General features: G+C 36.7%; 2 protein-coding genes across 2 annotated transcripts in view; one reads left to right on the top strand and one right to left on the bottom strand.

The window, feature by feature from the left end:
* On the top strand, positions 12,235–13,201 carry LOC109842439. Its single transcript, XM_020411319.1, has 2 exons — positions 12,235–12,386; positions 12,928–13,201. Exons 1-2 carry the CDS (start codon positions 12,235–12,237, stop codon positions 13,199–13,201), a joined length of 426 nt encoding a protein of 141 aa, XP_020266908.1.
* LOC109842440 (reticulon-4-interacting protein 1 homolog, mitochondrial-like) overlaps positions 13,497–17,125 on the bottom strand; it is a 9,289-nt gene continuing 5,660 nt past the window's right edge. The window contains exons 2-5 of the mRNA XM_020411320.1: positions 16,621–16,788; positions 15,845–15,964; positions 15,655–15,763; positions 13,497–13,916 (exon numbers count right to left, since the gene is read on the bottom strand). Coding sequence (XP_020266909.1) covers positions 13,735–13,916; positions 15,655–15,763; positions 15,845–15,964; positions 16,621–16,788 — 579 coding nt within the window. The 3' untranslated portion in view covers positions 13,497–13,734. The remainder of the gene's footprint in view (positions 13,917–15,654; positions 15,764–15,844; positions 15,965–16,620; positions 16,789–17,125) is intronic.

Genomic DNA, 17,125 nt, shown 5'->3' on the forward strand with positions numbered 1-17,125 from the left:
TTAAGAGTGAGTGCTTGACTAACCAAGGATTATCTGCAACTAACACTAACTATGCAATCAAGCTATCAAAATATTCTTTCAGCAACGACATAGATGCTTCAAAAATAAACCGAGAAACTGAATTAGATAGTAATAGAAGAATAATAAATGTATTGATGATTAAAAAAAAGAATGGCAGATATGAGAAAAGTACAAACTCATGTCAGACTCAATGGCAACTAACTTATAAACCTTCGTTGAGCAAGAGAACACCATGCCTACAAATCTGATGACAACTTCGGAGGTGAAGGGCTGATGGCAAGGAGAGGAGGCGGAGGGACGGATATTTGGCCAGCGGGCGGCCGAGGTGTGGGCGTGAGAGGGATTGTTGGGGGATATTTGGCCTGAGCGGGCTGAGGTCTGAAGGGCGTGGATGGAGTGCTCCCGATGGGCGGCTATTGAAGGAGGCGGTGATGATTTCCTAGCCTGAGCGGGCGGAGGTCCGAAGCGCGTGGACGGAGCGCTCTCGATGGGCGGCGAGCTATTGAAGGAGGCGGTGATGATTTTCTATTTTTTTAGGCTTCAGAATCAATTAAGGAGGCGGTGATGATTTCCAATTAAGAGAGATTTCCTATTTTTTTAGACGGAAATACCCCTCCAAGCAATTAATTCATGCCACGTCATCTAATCAAAATCCTAATATTAATAATGGCTGAGATTAAAGCTGCATAAGGGTAATAAGATAAAATAAACAGCCCACTAAAGAGAGGTAATTAATACTTCTTGTTGAGCTCTCCATTTCCCCATGCAACTCTCTCTCTCTCCAAAATCACAGCAACTCTCTCCTCTCACGTTCTCCTCAGCCCCCTCTCTCTTCCTCTCTCTCACCACCACAAACACCACTAACTCCTCACCGAGCTCCTCCAACTCCACTGCCCCTGAGCTCCCTCCGACACCCTGAGAACCACCAGCACCCAACGTCGTTCACCGCTCGTCGCCCACAGCCTTCCTCGCTGCCCTCTGACGAACCGACGCCGCTCCCTCAGACCCGACGCCGTCAACCTCCTCTCCATCTCCTTCGCCACCTTCAAACAACCCAGATCCGAGCTCCTCCACCCCCTGCCACCTCGCCATCATCCACCTCTGACGACACCAACGCTGAACCCGTATTTTAACCTTAAAGATCGTAGGTTTTTGTTGTAAAAGGTAAAATATTTCACCTTTTAGTCTGAAAAGTTTTTTGTTTTTTGAAGAAACCAGTTGAAAAACAAAGACACACATAAGTGAATCTAGATTCACTGCAGTGAATCCAGATTCAGTATTTGAGGTGTTTGTTTTTTACCATAAAAAATCGTATTTTTTTGCTGTAAAAGGTGAAATGTTTTCATGGTTTAAAATTTTATAGCTTGTTTTTACCATAAGTTTCTTATTCTTTTTGTTTAAAATTTTATAGCTTATTTTTAACCATAAGTTTATTATTCTTTAATATAATCCAGATTCAATGGAGTGAATCTAGATTCAATGGAGTGAATCCAGATTCACTGGAGTGAATCCAAATTCACTCCAGCGAAAGCTTGGATGGTTAGGATGGTTTTTAATGAATTGTTGAAGAAATAAATGCATGTGCTGTAATTTCGAAGAAATAAACGCATGAGTGAATCTAGATTCACTGCAGTGAATCCAGATTCAGTTATGTGAGGTGTTTGTTTTTTACCATAAAAATCGTAACTTTTTGCTGTAAAATGTGAAATCTTATCATGGTTTAAAATTTTATAGCTTGTTTTTTACCATAAGTTTTTTATTCTTTTTGTTTTTTATTTTTGCAGATTTGCTATTGTTCGATAACGAGTTTCAGTTCACTGAATCTGGATTCAATTCAGTGAATCTGGATTCACTCCAATGAATCGAGCTTCAATATAATCCAGATTCAATGGAGTGAATCCAGATTCACTTGAGTAAATCCAGATTCACTCCAGCGAAAGCTTGGATGGTTAGGGTCATTTTTAATGAATTGTTGCTGTGTTCTTCATGCGAAGATGGAAGATCAAAGCTTGATAGAAGATGGACTGTGTTCTTCATGCGAAGATGGAAGATCAAAGCTTGATAGAAGATGGAAGTGAGTTACAGAGAGCGGGAAGTGAGTTAGAGAGAGAAATGGGGAAGTGAAAGGACGTGGCACGTTGATACTAAGAGAGATAGTATTAAAGGACGTGTTGTAATTTTTGTTTTAATCATTATCTTAAGTTTTCAATGTTGCCAGCCACCATTAATGTAATGAATTGTTCCAATTTTACCCTTTTCACATTAATGATGTGTATTAAATTTGTCTATATTTATAATTCTGCCATCGAAATGTAGGCCATTGGATTAGATAGATTGGAGGGTTAGGATTGGTTTTTAGTTCTCTAGGTTTTTATTAGAACCTCTCCATATACATAATATAATATATATATATATATATATATATATATATATATATTTAATATATATATATATATATATAGAGAGAGAGAGAGAGAGAGAGAAGAAAACGGGAGGTGAGCTGGCAGCGTAGGAAATTCCTGCGCCTGCAAGTGTATGACATGTGAGCCCACACCGATGTGACTAGTAGGGGGCTCACATGTCATACACTTGCAGCGTAGGAAATTTCCTACTCTGCCAGCTCACCTCCCGTTTTCTCATATATATATATATATATATATATATATATATATATATATATATATATATATATATATATTATATTATATATATATATATATATATATGGAGAAGAAGACAAATACATTAAGGCATATAATAGATTTGCTTATAGCTTACATCCACAGATGAAAGAGAAAATTAACTTTATTATCAAATTGTAAGAAATGCGATGTGAAAATCTCTCAACCTTAAATCCCAAACACACCCAAAATTTTAATACAATGTCTAGAAAAGTAAGAATGGAAGAGGGTCAATATACGATGAATGCGAAGGCGAATGCCTTCACATGACAACTCTCATTTCTCTCTGTTCTTGATGTGGTGCTACAATGAACTCTTGTTGATATATTAATAAATGAACATTATATCTCTTGCTCCTTTTTCATTTCGGATAATAATCCGATTCCATGTGACTGGTTTGCAACCAAAACAATACTAAGTTATATTGTCCTTATCTATTTATCTAGGGCTGTCCAAAAAGCCCGCCGGCCCAGGGCCCGGGGAAGAGGTCAACATAAAAACGCTGCACTATCCTCAAAAACTAAAAACCATCCTCTCCATTGATCTGATTCATCCAATGGCCCAAACAACAAGCATGTAGGAAGCATCAATGAGGAAGAAGAGGAAGATCGGGAAGACCAAGAAGAAGAGGATGAAGATGTTTAAGAATATTACTACTAATAACCTATCTACTTTTTCTTTTTTTGTTGTCAATGTTCTTTCGAAGCTCTCTGTATATGTGAAGTTACTTTATGGCCTTAAAAGATTTTTATGTTTGTCAATTTATTTTCTAACATTTTGTTCGTCGATTTATTTTTCTAACATTTTGTCTCTCTGGATATGCGTAGCCGCGCGTCATGCATCTCAATTTGTATAGATTTTGGCTTTCCAGAATTAGGACTCGTGATATGATGTGGTGTTAATAATATGAGATGGTTTGGTTGATGCGTAGTCTTAGAAAATTAAGATTAAAGTCATGCATCTGTGTATCTCCCAACTTGTTTGGATGAAAGAAATTGTGGAGATTGCGCATAGGACCCCTGTTGTGCGCGAGTTTTGATCTTGCGACCTTTTAGTTTCATTGTCTCAGATAGACCCCAGAGTTTAACATTTTCAGTTCTTTTAACCTCAGATGGGATCTCAAACTAGTAGTAGAGAAAACTGTCAACAGGATCATGTGTGCTTCAGTGCTTGATCAGAGAGCAACTTCTCAAAAGTAAGGCAATACATTAAATCAACAAATAAGATGATATGAATAAATGCAGAATCATCAAAGACAGTGGAAGTTCTTTTTCAGAAAATTCCTTTATATAATAATCTCAAAAGAGAAAACATCTCATTGTTCAAACTTATAAAAGTAGGGAAATAAATGTGCGCGTGCATGTAGAAAATGCAACCAGAGAGGAACTATCACTTCCTTCAGTTTGTATTTCATATTAATTTATCTAAATGCAAACACACTATCATTGTAGGAGCCCTTCGCCATAAATGGGTAGGTAAAGAATGTGATTCAAAGTAGGGAAAAGTCCACAAAACACACAAAAAAAAGAAAAAAAAAAGAAAAAACAACGGAACGAAATATAGCCACTAGCAATAACCCCTAAGCTGATAGCACTGGCCTTGGTAAATAAAGGGAAAGAAGGCCCTCCAAAAATGGATAAGCCATTAAGTCGAGATTTTACTCAACATATCAATCAAATAGTCAGATTTTTTACCTAACATATCCAACAACAAAATGCTAAAGTGAACCTTCAGCAACCTTCAGCAAACCAAAATGCTAAAGTGGGCTTACATTAGCGCATAATTATCTCACAAAATTCATCATTTGATTCACACAATTCACTCACAAATTCGTAAATTTCTATCAACTAAGTTTGAAGCACTGAGCACTCTCAACATGCGGCGGATCTCAACGTTGGTTGAGCGAGTGCGGATCTCTGGCCAGCGGGCGGCGCGTCTCAAGCAAGTGGACGGCTGAAGTCTGGGCGCGAGAGGGATCAATGGGGCTATTGAAAGAAAATCAACATGCCCATGCCTAGAATCTCAACATGCCACGCTTCAGCCTGTGGAAAACAAATGTACAAAAAAAAGTCTAGTTAATAATATTACATCAGCAGCTACCATCTATGGAAATAACCTGTGATACTCGCAGAGATGTGAATCATCTCGGTAAAAAGTCTAAACTGACTATTTTGAATAAAGCAGCACTGAACCTAAAGTTTAGACTTCAGTTAGACCCTGAAAAATAAAATTAAGAGTGAGTGCTTGACTAACCAAGAGTTATCGCAACTAACACTAACTATGCAATCAAGCTATCAAATATTCTTTCAGCAACGACATAGATGCTTCAAAAAAACCGAGAAACTGAATTAGATAGTAATAGAAGAATAAATAAATGTATTGATGATTAAAAAAAGAATGGCAGATATGAGAAAGTACAAACTCATGTCAGACTCAAGGCAACTAACTTATAAAACCTTCGTTGAGCAAGAGAACACCATGCCTACAAATCTGATGACAACTTCGGAGGTGAAGGGCTGATGGCAAGGAGAGGAGGCGGAGACGGATATTTGGCCAGCGGGCGGCCGAGTGTGGGCGTGAGAGGGATTGTTGGGGGATATTTGGCCTGAGGCGGCTGAGGTCTGAAGCGCGTGGACGGAGTGCTCCCGATGGCGGCGAGTACTGAAGGAGGCGGTGATGATTTCCTAGCCTGAGCGGGCGGAGGTCCGAAGCGCGTGACGAGCGCTCTCGATGGGCGGCGAGCTATTGAAGGAGGCGGTGATGATTTTCTATTTTTTTAGGCTTCAGAATCAATTAAGGAGGCGCTGATGATTTCCAATTAAGAGAGATTCCTATTTTTTAGACGGAAATACCCTCCAAGCCAATTAATTCATGCCACGTCATCTAATCAAAATCCTAATATTAAAACCTAATCCAACGGTTAAAAACGTTGGTGCACAATACCTCTTGTCCACTTAAGTTGACAAGAGTTTATATATATATATATATAATTATATATATAATATATATTATATATATATATATATATATATATATATATATATATATATATATAATATAATATATATAGGAGAGGTTCAAATAAAAACCTCACTATCCTAAAAACTAAAACCAATCCTCTCCATTGGATCTAGATTCTCCAATGGCTGAGATTAAAGCTGCATAAGGGTAATAGATAAAATAAACAGCCCACTAAAGAGAGTAATTAATACTTCTTGTTGAGCTCTCCATTTCCCCATGCAACTCTCTCTCTCTCCAAAATCACAGCAACTCTCTCCTCTCACGTTCTCCCTCTCTCTCTCTCCTCCATTTCCCAAAAGCTTGAACCAGCCCTCTCTCTTCCTCTCTCTCACCATCACACACACCACCAACTCCTCACCGAGCTCCTCCAACTCCACTGCCCTGAGCTCCCTCCGACACCTGAGAACCACCAGCACCCAACGTCGTTCACGCCGTCGCCCACAGCCTTCCTCGCTGCCCTCTGACGAACCGACGCCGCTCCCTCAGACCCGACGCCGTCAACCTCCTCTCCATCTCCTTCGCCACTTAAACAAACCCAGATCCGAGCTCCTCCACCCCCTGCCGACCTCGCCATCATCCACCTCTGACGACACCAACGCCTGAACCCGTATTTTAACCTTAAAGATCGTAGGTTTTGTTGTAAAAGGTAAATATTTCACCTTTTAGTCTGAAAAGTTTTTTGTTTTTTGAAGAAACCAGTTGAAAAACAAAGACACACATAAGTGAATCTAGATTCACTGCAGTGAATCCAGATTCAGTATTTGAGGTGTTTGTTTTTTACCATAAAAAATCGTATTTTTTGCTCTGTAAAGGTGAAATGTTTTCATGGTTTAAAATTTTATAGGCTTGTTTTTACCATAAGTTTCTTATTCTTTTTGTTTAAAATTTTATAGCTTATTTTTAACCATAAGTTTATTATTCTTTAATATAATCCAGATTCATGGAGTGAATCTAGATTCAATGGAGTGAATCCAGATTCACTGGAGTGAATCCAAATTCACTCCAAGCGAAAGCTTGGATGGTTAGGATGGTTTTTAATGAATTGTTGAAGAAATAAATGCATGTGCTGTAATTTCGAAGAAATAAACGCATGAGTGAATCAGATTCACTGCAGTGAATCCAGATTCAGTTATGTGAGGTGTTTGTTTTTACCATAAAAAATCGTAACTTTTTGCTGTAAAATGTGAAATCTTATCATGGTTTAAAATTTTATAGCTTGTTTTTACCATAAGTTTTTTATTCTTTTTGTTTTTTATTTTTTGCAGATTCTGATTGTTCGATAACGAGTTTCAGTTCACTGAATCTGGATTCAATTCAGTGAATCTGGATTCACTCCAATGAATCGAGCTTCAATATAATCCAGATTCAATGAGCTGAATCCAGATTCACTTGAGTAAATCCAGATTCACTCCAGCGAAAGCTTGGATGGTTAGGGTCATTTTAATGAATTGTTGCTGTGTTCTTCATGCGAAGATGGAAGATCAAAGCTTGATAGAAGATGGAAGTGAGTTACAGAGAGCGGGAAGTGAGTTAGAGAGAGAAAAGGGGAAGTGAAAGGACGTGGCACGTTGATACTAAGAGAGATAGTATTAAAGGACGTGTTGAATTTTTGTTTTAATCATTATCTTAAGTTTTCAATGTTGCCAGCCACCATAATGTAATGAATTGTTCCAATTTTACCCTTTTCACATTAATGATGTGTATAAATTTGTCTATATTTACAATTTTGCCATCGAAATGTAGGCCATTGGATTAGATAAATTGGAGGGTTAGGATTGGTTTTTAGTTCTCTAGGTTTTTATTAGAACCTCTCCATATATATATAATATATATATATATATATATATATATATATATATATTTTATATTATATATATATATATAGAGAGAGAGAGAGAGAGAGAGAAGAAAACGGGAGGTGAGCTGGCAGCGTAGGAAATTCCTGCGCCTGCAAGTGTATGACATGTGAGCCCACACCGATGTGACTAGTAGGGGGCTCACATGTCATACACTTGCAGCGTAGGAAATTTCCTACTCTGCCAGCTCACCTCCCGTTTTCTCATATATATATATATATATATATATATATATATATATATATATATATATATATATATATATTATATTATATATTATATATATATATATGGAGAAGAAGACAAATACATTAAGGATATAATATGATTTGGCTTATACTTACATCCACAGATGAAAGAGAAAATTAACTTTATTATCAAATTGTAAGAAATGCGATGTGAAAATCTCTCAACCTTAAATCCAAACACACCCAAAATTTTAATACAATGTCTAGAAAGTAAGAATGGAAGAGGTCAATATACGATGAATGCGAAGGCGAATGCCTTCACATGACAACTCTCATTCTCTCTGTTCTGATGTGGTGCTACAATGAACTCTTGTTGATATTTAATAAATGAACATTATATCTCTTGCTCCTTTTTCATTTCGGATAATAATCCGATTCCATGTGACTGGTTTTGCAACCAAAACAATACTAAGTTATATTGTCCTTATCTATTTATCTAGGGCTGTCCAAAAAGCCCGCCGGCCCAGGGCCCGGGTCCGCTCGACGGCGATTGGCCCGGTACAGTGCCGACGGCATAGAGAAACCCGAGCCGGGTGGCCCGGACTTGGAGCCCGGCATGGTCGCAACGGTCACCTTAGGTGACCGTTGCGAGAAAAATCCGGGTCGGGCCGGGTCGGCACGACCATAACAGCCATATTGGCCGTTTTGACCATTTTGCCCCTTAAAAAGGTCAAAAACGACTATTTTGTGAGGATTTTTTTGCCATTTGCCTAGGAGGCTGCCTCTATAAATAGAGGGAGTTTTCACTTCTTCTTCTCACACCAAATCTCATCTACTTCTCTCTAATACTCTCTTATACAATCTTATATTCTCTTATACTCTCTAATAGTCTCTTATATTTTCTAATCTTTCCATCAAATGGCAATCTTTCCATCAAATGGCTTCCGAATCTGATTATGAAGAGCAAAGCCCTCCTACCGATCTTAAAATGAGTCCTCCTACAATAGCTACTCCTACCGATTCTACCGATGTTAATCCCGAATCCGGTGGCGACGAATCTGTACCAAGAGCTCCTAAAATGCCGAGATCTGATGTGTGAAATTTTTTTTGAGAAGATAGACGTCACCAAGGATGAACACTGTAGAATCCTCACCCAGAAGGCTAAATGTGCATTGTGCGGCCAGACTTTCCAAGCTCATCATAAGAGCGGCACCAACCAACTCAAACGCCATATAGAAAAACATAACAAATGCCAGAATCCTCAAGGTGATATCCGAAAATCTATGATTTTCCAATCCTCCTCTTCTGGTAGTCTCGATAGTTGGAATTATGACGCTGCCCGAGCCAGGAAATGCGTAATCAGATTTATCAATCTTAAAAACCTTTCTTTTAAATTAGTAGAAGATGATGAATTTGAAGATAGGTTTAGAGATGGTTTTTATCCCGGATTTACAAAATTTTCTCGTCAAACCTGTCAACGTGATATTTTAAAATATTATCAGGAGGAATAAGAAAACCTGTCAACGTGATATTTTAAAATATTATCAGGAGGAATAAGAAAAAATAATTTCTTATTTTAAAAATTTAAACTGTAAATTTTCTTTAACTTCTTATTTTAAAAATTTAAACTGTAAATTTTCTTTAACTTCTGATATTTGGACATCTAGAGCACAAACTGATTATTTATGTATCATAGCACACTGGTTAATGAAAATTAGCAAATGTTTAAAAGAGTTATTTCCTTTATTACAATTGAAGAGTCACATATTGGTATTAATATTACAAATTTAATAATTAAAGAACTTATAAAATTAGAAATTGATCAAAGAATATTTTCTCTTTCACTAGATAATGCAAGTAATAACAATGTAGTTGTTGATTTATCAAAACAACTTTGTCATTGCCATGTCATGGTGATCTTTTTCATATTAGATGTATCTGTCATATTTTAAATTTAATTAATCAAAGTGTATTTACTGAAATTAAACCCATGATAGAAAATGTTAGAACAGTTGCTAATATGTATAATGCTTCTGAACAAAGAATTAAAGATGGAATCAATTTTGCAAAAGAAAAAATTATAAGCCCAAACTAATTCCAATAGATGTTGACCATAGGTGGAATTCCACCTATGCAATGTTAAGTGTCGCAATAGAATATAAAAAAATTATAAATAATTTTATAAATTATTATGCTTCTAGTTTTAGCTCTAGTAGCACTTATAGAATAACTAAATATGAATGAAAAATTATATGTAATTTAAATGAGATGTTACAAGTTTTTTATGATACTATAATATTATTATCTGGCTGTTATTATCCAACTATTACTTTTGTTGATTTATAAATTTTAAATATTCAAAAAAATTTAACAAATATCGTATGAATGATACTTTTGGAGCTATAATTTTTCAAATAGAGAGCAAATTTAATAAGTATTTTAGGCATATTCCTCATATTTTTGGTTTGGGAGTTCTTATTGATCCATGTTTGAAGGATATTAGCCTTCGAAGATTGTTACAATCATTGTATGGAGGATAGATTATAGACTTAGATGATGGATCCACCCTTACTGCTACTTCTTATCATTTAGCTATTAGAAATTATTTTTAAAACTTATATGATGAGTATACAGCTAGACATGATGTAGCTGCACAACAGTCTACAGCTTCGGCGCCTTCGAGCTCAGGCCAAGTTAAAAGTGTAAGTTTTGATAGGTATGCAATGATAGCTGAGCTAACTGGTGGATCTAGACTTGGATCATGATTAGAGGTTTCTGAAATAGATGAATATTTATTTGTTTCTTTAGTTAAATGTTAAGGAAATGCTTTAGATATTTTGTAATAGTGGAGAGTATATGGATCAGTTTCATATATCCTATATTTTTCACCATGATTCGTGACTTACTAACAATGCAGGTTTCGACGGTAGCTTCGGAATCTACCTTCAGCACAGCAGGACGTTTGATTGACGACCACAGGACATGCTTAGATTCGTATACTAACAAGCGATGATGTGCTTACAAGATTAATGAAGGTACGAGAAGCAAACACAAGACGTTGATCGGATGGCTGGAATTGAAGACAAATTTGAAGAGTTGGGACTAGCAGATAGATATAAAGATTAAACAATATTCATCAAATTATAATTTTTATTTTTTAGCTTTAAATTTATAATGAATTATTTTGGAAACAGTTACAAATGATAGTGATATAAGTGAGTAGGTGTCAACCTAGTTGGGATGTACTCATCTATTGTGATGCGACGAATTCCAAAATAAATTTATACTTGTAAAGGATTTAGTGATTATTAATAAAGAAGTTATTTTTATTATCTTTTATTTTTATAATTTTTGTATTTGTAATTTATGTCATTTCAAGTTATTAATAATATTATTATTTTTTATTATCATTTTCTGTAATTTTTTATGCATATTTTAAAATTTAAAGTGATTTTAAAAAAAAATAAAAAATCCGGGTCGGCCCTCTCAGGCTCGTGCTCGGGCCTAGGTCCAGGCTTCGGTTTTGCCCGGCCCGGGCCCGGTTTTTCGAACCGAGCCGACCCGGATGGACAGACCTATATTTACCATAGTTGATGGAATTCAAGTCGAGTGCATTGCAAGCGAAACTTTCGCATTGATATCTATCTCTATACATCAATAAGATAATCCAATTCATATGTTAACCAATTAAAAAAAAGGGGAAAGAAAGAAAGAAAAGAAAATCCAATTTATGAGAGTACCCAGCTATATCCAACCAAGCCCAAAAGTATTTTAGTCACAACTAAGTTAGCTTTAATTGGTTTGATTTGAAATTGGTAAAATGGATAAGGGGGTAATGTCATCCAATGAAAACTTTTCTTTAATTTTTTACTTTTAAAGGGGGTATGATTTGAAGTTTGATGTGTACAAAAACCTTTGGGTATAGTTAAATTACACTTATAAGTTAGTGAGTAAATTACACTAAAACCCAATAAATTATCAGCATATTACAGTGAAACCCCAATAAGTTTCAAAATCACACTAAAGCCCCAATAACTTTTGTAGGAAAACATCAAATCTCTTTTGGATAAATTCCAATAAACCCACTATATCTTTCAAAGAGCCTTTTTATGTTGTTTTGGTTGCAATTTGTGGGGGTTATCTACAAAATTAAAAAATTATTGGGAGTTTTATGCAAAAATGCCGAAGTCATTGGGGTATACTGTATTCTGTTTTCTTCTCTCTTTGACGAGTATCTTGTATTATCCTTTAGAAAACTTCTTTTACTACTGTTTTTTAATAAAATTTCATAGTAAAATATATAGCCAAGTCATATGATTATCTAAAAAGTTCTAAAATGTGATATAAACCGAACATGTTTAGGCCCTCTCTGAATCTGAACACCCAACAATTTGCCATAAAATTATCTCCTTTCTAGACATCAACGTGTCAAAAATAAACTTTCAAGCATGAAAATTTGGAAAGGCGATGGTAGGTGTGAACCTGCAACTCGATATTGAGCATCTATTATTTGAAATCATTTGGGCATTGCAGAATATAATAGAAGGATCTGGCGGTACAGTTGGAAGACTACGGGAGGTTGGTCTTCGTGAAGGAGACACAAGAAAGAACAGGGAGTGGTACTGTAGATGATCTTGGTCGTCGCTGTTTGGCTCAGAAGCCTGCTCTTCAGTCACCGTTCCTTCTCAGTTGTGCACCACCAAGAACACAAAAGGAAGCCCACAGATCTTCTCCTTAAATCACTCACAAAGAGGAAAGGGGATTCGCACAAAGCGATGGTCAGGAAAATCTCACAAAATGGGAGGAGAGATCGCACAAAGCAATAGAGCACAAAGCTCAAGTTCTCGTCCATGTCTCTTCTTTCTTCCCACCCCGAGCTACTACCAACCCTACGACTTATACAGAGAAGGGGGCAGCCGACACGAGAGAGAGGCTAGGGTTTTGAATGGTAGGAGCCGACCTACAGGGATGGGAGATGGGACTCCAAGCGGCGGCCATCAGAGATGGGAAAGGGATTGAGTACCATCGGGTAGGAGAGAGAAATAGAGGGGGCTAGGGTAAATTTTGAGGGGAACTGGGTCTTTAGGTAACAGGTCATCAACAGACCTTTGGGCCAACTAATATCAACAGGTACTATTCAAGTTAATGATGTGTTTTTAGGATAGTGCATCCCGGTAGAAGAGCAATATTGTTTGCGGTTCAGATAACGGTTACGGTTCAGGAGAAGTTGTTGGCTACGACAGAGAGGCGTCAAGGGAGAATGGGAATATGCTCGAACACTACGGTGTTGTTTGCGATGGGGATGATGAGATCGGCGGAGAAGGAAATGACAGCAGTCGGAGAGGGACCGAAATGGGGCTTCTTTGTGAATTCGAGCTCACTGTCAGCTCCGTTGTTTTGGCTACTCGCTACGAATGTATGCACACCTGGTTAACGTACGTTTTTTTTAAATTTAAATTTAGACTTCATGGCGTGTAGCGAAAAGACAATAGCGCCTCACATGTTCCTCATGTATCAGGAGTTGTGGTAATAGCTAAGAATTCAATTTTATAATCTAATATGTCTCCACAAGTCGAGAAATTTGGACTCATAGAGAACTTTGTAATCCACTTTAAAAAATCGAGCTCAGTGTTTGAACCTGAATTCTAAATTCCTCTGATACCATGTTCTGATACCATATCAAAGGATTATGCCTCTATACTAAAATTCCAAATTTGCCAAAACTGTGGTGACAGTTGAGGGTTATAATTTTATTCACCAACAATTTTGGTTACGGTCTACATTTTTTCTTGCTTTATCCCAAAAGTTTTAACATAGATTGAACCCGTATGACTCTCTTTCTCTATAAGAAAACTAAAACAAAGTACTTACAGAAATATTATTAAAAGAGAATGCTGCCTGAGGAATGATCCACTATATACAGTTTCTTTATCATGTGGAGCTACAAAGAACAAAGATGGCAGCATGCTAATCAACCTCCAGAACAACTTTACCAGGTACAAGCCGCTTCTCTTTTGCTTCATGAGCCTCCCTAACTTGGGTGATGGGGAACGTTTTCTCTACAGGTATCTTCATCTTGCCAGCTTCTGCTAGTCGTCGAATCTCATCTAATCCTTCAGCATCAGCCCTCATATACGTCCAACAGTACTCTAAAATACCAAATCACTGGTCAAGTATTGTACAAAGACACTAAAAAAAATGAAATTAGGAACAATTACAAGAAAAATAGGCAAATTCTTATGTCAGCTTAAGTTGACAATCCACCAAACTTTCTATCCATTGATGATACCTAGGGATCCATGCAAGATATGAAGAGACTTTTTATATATCTATATATATGAGTGGATAAAAAGTTTGGTGGACAAAGGTCTCTTGTCCACTTAAGTTGACATAAGTTCACCTCAGAAAAATAGATTCATAGTAGGGCACCAAATAGTAAGACGAACATATATAACAAGGATAAAGAGCCTCAATTTTTCAGATGTTTATGCCACTAGAATCTTCAATGAAACAAAGACGAGGTGAAAATATCTCATGACCTTATAACTTGAAGCGAAAATTAAGCAACCAAATGTCTGCAGGTAACTATAAGTCTATAAATGGGTATTATAGTAATATCAGTTGGTTAAAAGGCTGGCTCTGGGTCTATGAACCTCTCACCTTAATCTACTACATGAGATTAATAGCAAAAGTTTAAGTGGAAAAAATGACTGAAGATGGTGATAAGCAATAGCTACCGAATTTAACTAAGGTTTTAGGTGACTTCTGGATCTAGCATGATTGATGTGATTCAAAAAAATTATAACGACAAAATAGATAGTCTGCAACTTCAAAAACATGTGAAAATAACGTGCTCAGAGCAATGATGCGACAAAGAGACTTATTACACTCTCGCCGGTGATGCCTGTTATTTTATGGAAGCTATATGAGAGGGAAGTTTTGCAAAATGATCAGTCAGACTATTTACCAGCACCTGTAAGATCAAAATCATTTGATCCTTCAGTTAACTAGATACAGCCAACATCATAAGTCTATTTGAATGAGATAGTTAGGCACCACTGCACTATTAAAGAAGGCAGCATCGCCGTTTGCACGCAGATGGATATGGACTGTGCAGAAGCAATAGGGTCGTAAGCAAAAGAAGCTTAGGTGTTGGTGGAACAATCATTCATGACCCGACAATATGTCTGTGTATAATATATCATCTTAAAGCCCTCCTGAACCACGCGAGATGATATTGTTTCTCATGCAGAAATTTTGATAAACAAGTCATGAATGTGTCACCATGTTTGGAGATTGAAAATAAAATACAGTAATCAAATAGATTCTAAGCATATTTGTTTGTAGGGCTACTCTATTATTAACTGGGATCAAGGGGATCAAGTGCACATGTAAGTCCCACTTGCAAGTAACGATCAAGCAACCACCACCTACTAGCTGGTCAAGAAACTTATGAGCATCCTGGAGCATCTTGCATATATTGCCTAAATATTTGAGACAGCATCAAAATCATGCTTTTGTTCACAGATAAAGTTTGTTCTCCCAGTATGGGGGTCATTTCAAAATTTCTTGATTGTAATTGGTACTTGCATTTTTTTTTCCTTTTAATTTTTTTAATGCATCTTTGTTTTCAAGAAGCAGTAATGTCCATGATTCTGTAGAGTATGCAACAGTTACTAACAGAAATATGATCGCTAACATGGCATTGTGCAGAAAAGGATCTAACAGTCCTGAGACATTTTAAAAAATATGTGCAGAAGTGTTACAATACTACACGGACCTTAACCTTTTGCCTTCACAAAATAATTTTCCCTTTACAAAGAAATCAACACTCAATTTCCAAAATAAGACAAAATGGTAAAAGAAAAAAACCTATAAGATGCATACCTATTCCATGAGAATATCGGTACTGAAATTGCTTCTTTAGCAAAACAGCTGTAGCAGCAGGAAGACCAATAGCTAACCCATATCTATCAGCAAGGGATGCTGCCTCTCCCTAGCATAAGAAAAAATCATGAGGTATCTGATAAAAAATGTAAGCAGAAAATGAAAATTGATAGGTAGCCTGCTAATATACCTGAAGTGTCATATAGTGTCCACCTCTCTTCAGAAGGTTAATGCCCAATCTTTCAGTTTCTGGTATCCCTATGGTGTCAAGAACAGCATCAAATTGTCCTTTGATTGCTAACTCAATATCCTGTGAATAAAGAATATGTGGTCTGAATTAGAACAAAAGGCAAGTAACATGCAACGAAATAAGAAGAGTTTGTGGAACAGCTAAATCTTGCACTTTAGATAATCAGACAATATGCATAATTGAACCCATTCACAAACCCACCTTATCAATGGTTACTTGCAACTTTGTCTTAACTTATTAGGCAAGATTTGCATGTATATGCACACTAAGTGCAACATGCAACCCATGACTAGGGGATTCCACTATTGCTGGTTATTTTTTACACCTATTACAGACAGCTTGCATATACAAATTGACCCGCACACAAAGATCTATTTACATCTATTGCAGATAAGGATTATGACAGAGCACAAGGGTTATAAAGCATGTTTTTCTTCTATAACACAGACACGTGAAGAGGAAGCCTAAGAACCATGTGAATCTCAAGATTCAAGTACCTGACATTTCCAGGCTTCCAGCCATCATGCACTCGCGATGTACCTATTTTGACAAGCTTCAATATCATATTTCGGGACTGTAGATAATTTAAGTTTTTAGGCATTCATGTTATAGGGAATTGTTTCAATACCAGTGGGAGGCAAACATGACCATGTGCAAGTAACAAAGAACAATTTGGTCAAGAAAAAGAAACTAGAAGGGCCTCAGAGAATTAATACCTCAGTAGTGTAATCTATTGCCTGCTCAGCACCAACATCCAGGACACGTTGAATGCTCTGACTTCCACATGTGGTTGTTACAATGCAGCCTGCTGCTGCTGACAATTGAATTGCAGCCAATCCAACGGCACCTCCTCCACCTAATACCAATACTCTTTGTCTGCAAAACTAATACTAGATCAGAAGATGCTGGACAACAATATATTCTTTTAAATAGAAGTGCAAATACGACAAATAATAAACTAAAACATCTTTGTTAATTGGATAGACATCCAGAAAACAAATGATTGTCAAACATTTGATGGCTCATATCATGACTACCATCTAAGCTATTTTTTCATCAAAATGGGGTAAAAACAATAGAAGGTCACATCTCAAGTGAAAGGTCCATGAAAGTTTGGACAAAACCTTAGGACCAATTCTACCTGATTTCAATCCTAGAAATTTGTTCCAAGTTTCTAGATAAGTAATATAAGGACCAGTTTACCATATGGAAGCGCAGAAG

The sequence above is a fragment of the Asparagus officinalis genome, chromosome 5 (assembly GCF_001876935.1).
Source record: "Asparagus officinalis chromosome 5, Aspof.V1, whole genome shotgun sequence".
Lineage (NCBI taxonomy): Eukaryota > Viridiplantae > Streptophyta > Magnoliopsida > Asparagales > Asparagaceae > Asparagus > Asparagus officinalis.